The 8,910-nt window shown below is 58.0% G+C and overlaps 1 protein-coding gene across 1 annotated transcript; it reads left to right on the top strand.

Annotated features, from left to right (window-relative positions):
• Nucleotides 1–206: 206 nt before the first annotated feature.
• On the top strand, nt 207–6,756 carry NOP53 (NOP53 ribosome biogenesis factor; the record flags this gene model as incomplete). Its single annotated transcript, XM_039379161.1, has 14 exons — nt 207–273; nt 366–450; nt 1,002–1,210; nt 1,807–1,892; nt 2,476–2,571; nt 3,095–3,193; nt 3,291–3,452; nt 4,202–4,264; nt 4,801–4,863; nt 5,112–5,174; nt 5,262–5,437; nt 5,948–6,014; nt 6,497–6,573; nt 6,696–6,756. Coding segments are annotated over 14 exons (1,374 nt in total), but the record flags the coding sequence as incomplete, so codon positions are not given.
• Nucleotides 6,757–8,910: the final 2,154 nt, after the last annotated feature.

Below are 8,910 nucleotides of genomic sequence, written 5' to 3'. Positions count from 1 at the left end.
GGGTGGTCCCGGAGAGGGTTTGGGGGGTCGGGAGGGGGTTTAGGGGGGGTCGGGAGGGGGTTTAAGGGGGTCATGAGGGGGTTTGGGGGGTGGTGAGGGGGTTTTGGGGGTCTCTAATTTTTGTGAGGGTCCCAAACTTTGGGGGGGAGGCTCCTTGAGGTTTAGGGGTTCCCTAATTTTGTGTGTGTGTGTGTGTGTGTTTTTTCAGGGGCCTGATCTCGGAGCAGCCCAACGAGGGGCTTTTCTTTCTGGACACAGGAAATGCCCCCAAAGGTGAGGGTTTTTTTTGGGGGGGACCCCCCAGATTTCACTTCCCCCCTTCCCTGAGGGTTTGGGGGGTCCCTGAACTCCTCCGACCCCCCCAGGCCGACGCCTCAGGAGGACCCCAGAGAAGCCCCTTCACGTGGACCTCGTTCTGCAGCCCCTCTCCAAGGTGCCCCCTCCCAAAAAGTGAGTCCAAAGGGGCGATTTTGGGGTGTCCCCCCCCAAAAATATGGGTCGGGGGGGGATTTGGGGGGTTCAAAGTCCCTAAAAAGTGAGGGGGGGGAATTTGGGGGTTCAACCCCCCCCAAAAAGTGAGTCTGGGGGCAACTTTTTGGGCCCCCACTCAAAAAAAAGTGAGTCTGGGGGAGGATTCTGGGGATCAAACTCCTCCAAAAAAAGTGAGTTTTGGGGGAAGATTTTGGGGCTCAACCTCCGCAAGAAAGTGAATTTTGGGGGGATTTTGGGGCTCAACCCCCCCCCCCCCCCAGAAAGTGAGTTTGGGGGGGATTTGGGGGGTTCAAACCCCCAAAAGTGAATCTGGGGGAGGATTTTGGGGCTCAAACCCCCGGAAAAGTGAGTTTGGGAGAGGATTTTGGGCTCAAATCCCACCAAAAAGTGAGTTTTGGGGGGTTCAAACCCCCCCAAAAAGTGAGTTAGGGGGAATTTGGGGGGTTCAAACCCCCAAAAGTGAATGTGGGGGCTCATTTTTGGGGGTCCCACCCCCCCCCTTTGTGCAGCATCTCCGCCCACCAGACCCCGAACGGGCGGAAGGAGAAGAAACGTCGGGAATTTTGGGAGAAAAAGGCAGAAAAAGGGATTTTCCCGCGGGGGGAGCGACGGCTCCGGCGCCGCCTGAGCCGGGGGGGGGCCCCCAAACCCCAAAAACCCCCCGAATTGGGGCGCTCCGACCCCCAGAGGGGCTTCTACGACATCTGGGGGGAGCACAGTGAGTGATTTTAGGGGGGTTGGGGCAATTCTAGGGGGGGTTGGGGCAGTTTTAGGGGGGTTGGGGGCAATTTTAGGAGGTGGGAGGCGATTTTTGGGGGGGGTTGGGGTAATTTTAGGGACGGTTGGGGCACTTTAGGGGGTGGGAGGTGATTTTTAGGGGGGTTGGGGTAATTTTAGAGAGGTTGGGGGTAATTTTAGGGGGTGGGAGGTGAATTTTGGGGGCAATTTATGTGGGTGGGAGGTGATTTTTAGGGGGCTTTGGGCTAATTTTAGAGGTGTTTGGGGTAATTTTGGGGAGGTTTGGGGTGACTTTAGGGGGTTGGATCAACTTGTGGAGTTGAGGGGTGATTTTGAGGGGCTGGGGGTGATTTTTTTGGGGGGCTGGGGCAGTTTTGGGGGGTCAGGGGCAATTTATGGGGGTGAGGGATGATTTTTTGGGCAGATAACGAGCATTTTTTGGCAGGTTCAGGGCAGTTTTTAGGGGGGGTAAGGGCAGTTTTTAGGGGTGGGGGTTAATTTTTGGGGTTGGGGGCACTTTGGGGGTTCAGGAGGGTCTCTGGGACCCCCCCAAAGGCGTTTTTGGGGCCCCCCCAGACCCCCTGGAGGAGCCCCTGGCAGGGCAGGACCTCTGGTACCTCCAGCAGACCAAGAAGCTGCCGGTGCAGGTGAGATTTGGGGGGGTTGGGGGGTCCCAGGGGGGGTTTGGGGACCCTCTGAGCCCCCCCCAACCCCCCTGGGACCCCAAAATCATCCCTGAGCCCCCAAAAACATCCCTGAGACCCCCCCAAACCTCTCTGAGACTCACCCTCCCCCCTCCCAGGACCCCAAATCCCCCCTCAAACCTCCCCCCCAGAGACCTCAAGACCTCTCTGAGCTCCCCAAAACCCTCCCCGGGAAACCCCAAAACCCCCCTGGGAAACCCCAAAACCCCTTGAGACCCCCCAAAACCCTTCTCTGACCCCCCTCCCACCCCCCCAAAACTTCTCTGAACCCTTCTAGACCCCCCTGGGACCCCTCAAATCTCTCTGAACTCTCCAAACTCTCTCTGAGTCCCCCCCAAAACCCCTCTGAGCCCCTCAGACACCCCTGGGACCCCCCCAACCCCTTTTAAGACCCCCCAAAACACCCCTGGAATTGTCCCACCCCCCTCAAACCCCCCTGAGACCCCCCTAAATCCTCTCTGACCCCTCCCCAAGTCCCCCCTGCCCCCCTGGGTGCCCCCCCCGGGTTGGGGGTCTCATTTTGGGGTTGTCTTTCCCAGAGCACCACCCGGATCCGGACGAAGCCGTCGCCCATTCCACCCGTAGTGAGGTCATCGGGGCGGGGGGGGCCTACAACCCCCCCTTCCAGGCCCACCAGGTTTGGGGGGTCACAGAGGGAGTGGGGGTGTCCTGGGGGGCACCCGCGGGGGTGGGGGGATCTGAGGGTGTTTGGGGGGGTCCTACAACCCCCCCTTCCAGGCCCACAAGGTTTGGTGGGGAACACAGAGGGGGTTGGGGGGCTCTGAGGAGGTTTGGGGGGGTCCCAGAGGGAGTGAGGGGGGTCCTGGGTATTTTTGGGGGGGTCCCAGAGGGGGTTTGGGGGGCTCAGAGAGTTTGGGGCATCCTGGGGGGGCTCTGAGGGTGTTTGGGGGATCCTGGGTATTTTGGGGGGGTCTCAGAGGGGGTCTGGGGGGCTCTGAGGGGGTTTGGGGTGTCCTGGGGGTGCTTGGGGGGGTCCCAGTGGGATTTGGGGGATTCCCAGGTGGGATTTGGGGGGTTTGGGGGTTCCCAGTGGGATTTGGGGGGTCCCAGGTGGGATTTGGGGGGTTTGGGTATTCCCAGGTGGGATTTGGGGGTTCCCAGGTGGGATTTGGGGTCATTCCCCGTCCCCCTTTTCCCAGGATTTGCTGCTGCGGGCGCTGGAGGTGGAGACGAGGAGGAAGAGGGAGGAGGAGAAGGTGGAGAGGAGGCTGAAGGTCCACGAGGAGCCGCCCACCGAGGTGGGAAAAGCGGGAATTCCGGGGGGAAAAGTGGGAATTCTGGGGGTGTCAGACCCCAGAATTGGGGATCTGAGCCTTCCCATCCCGAATTCCGCAGGAGTCGAAGCTGCGGGAGCAGCTGGAGGGGCTCCTGGAGGAGGAGGAGGAGGAGGAGCAGGAGCAGGAAGGGGAAGGGAAGGAGGAGCCCCCGAAAAAACGGGAACAGCCGGGAAAGAAAACGGAGAAACAGCGACGGAAGGAGAAGGAGGAGAAGGAAAAGGTGAGGGGGGAGCGGGAATGGGAATGGGATTGGGAATGGGATTGGGATTGGGAATGGGGGCGTTTGGGATCTCCCTGCGGGGGGAGATGGGATCAGGAGGGACCTGAGGGGGGGTCGGGATTGGGATCGGGATTGGGATCAGGATTTGTTGTGATCCGGCAGAGGCAGCTCTGGGTTGGGGTTGGGATCAAGGATCAGGATTGGGATGGGGATTGGGATGGATCCCAGTGGGATTTGTTGGGATTTGGCAGAGGCAGCGCCAGGTCAGGATTGGGATCAGGATCGGGATCAGGATTGGGATTTGTTCTCCCCCAGAGGCAGCTCCGTTTGGGGGTCGGGATCAGGATTGGGATCAGGATCGGGATTGGGATGGATCCCAGTGGGATTTGTTGGGCTCTGTTCTCCCCCAGAGGCAGCTCCAGGTCAGGGATCAGGATGAGGATTGGGATCAGGATCGGGATGGATGCCAGTGGGATTTGTTGGGATTTGTTCTCCCCCAGAGGCAGCTCCATTTGGGGGTTGGGATCGGGGTCAGGACTGGGATCAGGATTTGTTGGGATCTGTTGTCCCTTTGCAGAGGCAGCTCCGTTTGGGGATTGGGATCAGGATCAGGATTGGGATTTGTTGGGCTCTGTTCTCCCCCAGAGGCAGCCCCATTTGGGGGTTGGGATCGGGGTCAGGATCGGTATCAGGATTGGGGTCAGGATCAGGATTGGGATCAGGATTTGTTGGGATTTGTCCCCTGGCAGAGGCAGCTCCGGGTGGGCTCCCGCGCGGCCGCCCTGCGGCTCCAGGGGCTGTTCCGGCTGCGGGTGGGGTTGGGATCGGGATTGGGATTGGGATCAGGATTGGGGTCAGGATTGGGATCAGGATCAGGATTGGGATCAGGATTTGTTGGGATCTGTTGGCAGAGGCAGCTCCGTTTGGGCTCCCGCGCGGCCGCCCTGCGGCTCCAGGGGCTGTTCCGGCTGCGTTTGGGGTTGGGATCAGGATTGGGATCAGGATTGGGATCAGAGTTGGGATCAGGATTGGGATCAGGATTGGGATCAGAGTTGGGATCAGGATTGGGATCAGGATTGGGATCAGGATTGGGATCAGGATTGGGATCAGAGTTGGGATCAGGATTGGGATCAGGTTTGGGGTCAGGATTGGGATCAGGATTGGGATCAGGATTTGTTGGGATCTGTTGGGATTTGTTTTCCATGGGCAGAGGCAGCTCCGTTTGGGCTCCCGCGCGGCCGCCCTGTGGCTCCAGGGGCTGTTCCGGCTGCGGGTGGGGTTGGGATCAGGATTGGGATCAGGTTTGGGATCAGGATTGGGATCAGGATTTGTTGGGATCTGTTGGCAGAGGCAGCTCCGTTTGGGCTCCCGCGTGGCCGCCCTGCGGCTCCAGGGGCTGTTCCGGCTGCGGGTGGGGTTGGGATCGGGATCAGGATTTGGGATCAGGATTGGGGTCAGGATCAGGATTGGGATCAGGATCAGGATTTGTTGGGATCTGTTGGGATTTGTTTTCCATGGGCAGAGGCAGCTCCGGGTGGGCTCCCGCGCGGCCGCCCTGCGGCTCCAGGGGCTGTTCCAGCTCCGGGTGGGGTTGGGATCGGGATCAGGATTGGGATCAGGATTTGTTGGGATCTGTTGGGATTTGTTTTCCATGGGCAGAGGCAGCTCCGGGTGGGCTCCCGCTTGGCCGCCCTGCGGCTCCAGGGGCTGTTCCGGCTGCGGGTGGGGTTGGGATCAGGATCAGGATTGGGGTCAGGATTGGGATCGGGATCAGGATTGGGATCAGGATTTGTTGGGATCTGTTGGCAGAGGCAGCTCCGTTTGGGCTCCCGCTTGGCCGCCCTGCGGCTCCAGGGGCTGTTCCGGCTGCGGAGCCTCCGCAGGGCCCTGAGGGAGCGGCAGGAGCGGGAACGGGAGCGGAGACGGCTCCGGGAGCTCACCCGCAGCAGGAAGGAGCGGGAACCGCGCAGGCTCGGCAGGAAAAGGTGGGAGAGGGGGGAAAGGGAGGGAACTGGGGGGAAAAGGCGGTTGGGCGGGAAAACGGGATTTTGGGGGGGAACAATGGGGAGAAAAAAAAGAAAAAAAAAAGGGGGTTTGGGGGGAAAGTGGGGTTGGTGAGATGGACAAAGGGATTTTTGGGAGGGAAAAGAGGATAAAAGGAGGGTTTGGGGAGGAAAAGGGGGGTTTGGGAGAGGGAAAAAGGGATTTTTGGGAGAAAGGGGGTAAAAGGAGGGTTTTGGGAGGGGAAAGGGGGTTTGGGGAGGGAAAAAAAAGCTGATTTTGGGGAGGGAAAAAAAAGCTGATTTTGGGGAGAGAAAAGCCAATTTTGGGGCGGAAAAGGCAATTTTGGGGTGGGAAAAGCCAATTTTGGGGCCAGAAAAGGTGGTTTTGGGGCCAGAAAAGCTGATTTTGGGGTAAGAAAAGCCGATTTGGGGCCAGAAAAGGCGATTTTGGGTCCGGAAAAGGCGATTTTGGGGTGTTTTCCCTCCCCCCAGGTACGAGGACGCCGGGCCCGAGGTGCAGCTGAGCGAGGAGATCCCCGAGAACCTGCGGAGCCTCCGGGTGGGTTTTTGGGGAGGAAACCCCCCCCCGGGCTGGGTGGGAGCCCCCCGTGATGAGCCTCATCCTTGCGCTCCGAGAATTCCCGGGAATTCCCGAGGGTTCCCGGGAATGTGAAGGATTTTGGGGTCCCGGGGCCTCGGCGAGGGGTCGGGACCTCGGGGGCTGAGGGGGCCAAGAGCCCGAAATTTGGGGTGGGGAGGGGGCTCTGAGCCCCTAAAACACTTGGGAATGACCCAAAGAACTTGGGAATGCCCCAAAAAACTTGGGAATTTCCTTAAAATTCCAGTTTCCAGGGGAGGAACCTGATCGACCTCAGGGGCTGAGGGTGTGGGAGCCCAAAATTTGGGGTGGGGAGGGGGCTCTGAGCCCTTTCAAAAACTTGGGGACACCCCAAAAAACTTGGGAAAGCCGTAAAAAGTTTGGGAATGCCCCAAAAACTTGGGAATGCCCCAAAACCCCTGGGAATTCTCGTGGAATTACAGCCTGAGGGGCACCTGCTCCGGGATCGCTTCAAGAGCCTCCAGAGGAGGAACCTCATCGAGCCCCGGGAAAGGGCCAAGTGAGTTGGGGGGGGGTTTAAAACCCCCCAAAATTCGGGGGGAGCCCCCCCAAAATTCGGGAGGTGGGGGGAGGGGAGGTTTGGGGGCGGTTTTGACCCGATTTGTGCGTTTTTTGCCCCAGATTCAAGAGGAGGTACCGGGTGAAGTACGTGGAGAAAAGGGCCTTCCGGGCAGTCACGTGAGTTGGGGGAGGCAGGGGGGGTCACCCCAAAATCCCCCCGGCCTGGGGGGGCAGGGGGGGTCACCCCAAAATCCCCCCGGCCTGGGGGGGCGGGGGGGTCACCCCAAAATCCCCCCGGCCTGGGAGCCCCCCCCTGACCCCCCCTCTTGGTTCTGTTTTAGGGTGTGAGCAGAGACCCCCCAATAAAGGGCCTGGACCAGCACGGGGGGGGCTTCTTTTTTGGGGGGGGTTGGGGGGCAACTGGACCCCCCCCCAAGGGAATTGGGGGGGTCTGAACCTCGTTTTGGGGGGTTGGGGGCACTGGACCCACCCTGGGGGCAACTGAACCCCCTCAAGGGCCAACTGGACACCCCCCAGGGGGCAACTGGAGCCCCCCCAGGGGAATTGGGGGGGTCTGAACCTTACGGGGGGGGGGGGGTTGGGGGGCAACTGAACCCCCCCAGGGGGCAACTGGAGCCCCCCCAGGGGAATTGGGGGGGTCTGAACCTCGTTTTGGGGGGTTGGGGAGCAATTGGACCCCCCCAAGGGGCAACTGGACCACCCCCAGGGGAACTGGGGGGGTCTGAACCTTGTTAGGGGGGGCTGGGGGGGGTCAGACCCCCCCTTTTCCTGATGGGGGGTCACTTTGGGGGGGTCCCACCCCCCTGTTTCTCATGGGGGGGTCACTTTGGGGGGTCCCACCCCCCTGTTTCTCATGGGGGGGTCACAGGGGAAGGGGGGAGGGACAGACCCACCCCTTGGGGGGGCCCCCAGGACACCCCAAACCCCCCCCCAGGGCTCAACAAGTGCCTGTGGATGCCTTTATTTACAGACTGGGGGGGCTCTGCCCCCCCCAAATAAATACACCCCCAAAAAATAGAAATGCACCCCAAAAATAAATACACCCCCAAAAAGGTATAAATATACCCCAAAAAATATAAATACACCCCAAAAATAAATACACCCCCCAAAAAACAGAAATGCACCCCAAAAAATAAATACACCCCCCAAAAAATAGAAATGCACCCCAAAAATAAATACACCCCCAAAAAGGTATAAATATACCCCAAAAAATATAAATACACCCCAAAAATAAATACACCCCCCAAAAAATAGAAATGCACCCCCCAAAAATATAAATACACCCCCCAAAAAATATAAGTGCACCCCAAAATAAATACACCTCCCAAAAAATATAAATACAGCCCCCAAAAATAGAAATACACCCCCCAAAAAATACAAATACACCCCAAAAATAAATACACCCCCCAAAATATAAATACACCCCCCAAAAAATATAAATGCACCCCGAAAAATAAATACACTTCCCAAAACTATAAATACATCCCAAAAATTAAATACAGCCCCCAAAAATATAAATACACCCCCCCAAAAAATATAAATGCACCCCCCTCCAAAATAAATCCCCCCCCCAAATCCCATTGCCCCGTTTTGCACCTTTGGGGGACCCCAAAATTTGGGGGTCCTGAGGTTTGGGGGGAACCCCCGAGGTTTTGGGGGGGGAGGGGTAAAAAAAAGCACATTTTGGGTAGAAAGCTCAGCGATTTGGGTGAGAAAAGGATGATTTGGGGAGGGAAAGCCCGGCAAGTTTGGGGCCAAACCTGGAGATTTTGGCTCCAAAGCCCCGAAATTTTGGCAGGAAATGAAAATCCCAACGATTTGGGCTCCAAAGCCCCAAAATTTGGGGGTGAAACCCCAACGATTCGGGAGCGAAACCCCAACATTTTGGCTTCGAGCCTCTGAAGTTTTGGGGTGAAATCCCAACATTTTGGGGGTGAAATCCCAACATTTTGGCTTCAAAGCCCCCAGAATTTGGGGGGGGGGGGGGGATGAACGCAGGGGGGGAGAAACCCCAACATTTTGGCTTCAAACCTCTGAAGTTTTGGGGTGAAATCCCAACATTTTGGGGGTGAAATCCCAACTTTTTGGCTTCAAAGCCCCGAAATCTGGGGGGGTGAAACCCCAACTTTTTGGCTTCAAACCTCTGAAATTTTGGGGTGAAATCCCAACATTTTGGGGGGTGAAATCCCAAGGATTTGGGGGTGAAACCCCAACATTTTGGCTTCAAACCTCTGAAATTTTGGGGTGAAATCCCAACATTTTGGGGGGTGAAATCCCAAGGATTTGGGGGTGAAACCCCAACTTTTTGGCTTCG

This window comes from Pipra filicauda, unplaced genomic scaffold (assembly GCF_003945595.2).
Source record: "Pipra filicauda isolate LSUMZ 115617 unplaced genomic scaffold, ASM394559v2 scaffold1582_size8926_pilon, whole genome shotgun sequence".
NCBI classification, from domain to species: domain Eukaryota; kingdom Metazoa; phylum Chordata; class Aves; order Passeriformes; family Pipridae; genus Pipra; species Pipra filicauda.
This window is presented reverse-complemented; position numbering and strand designations above follow the sequence as displayed.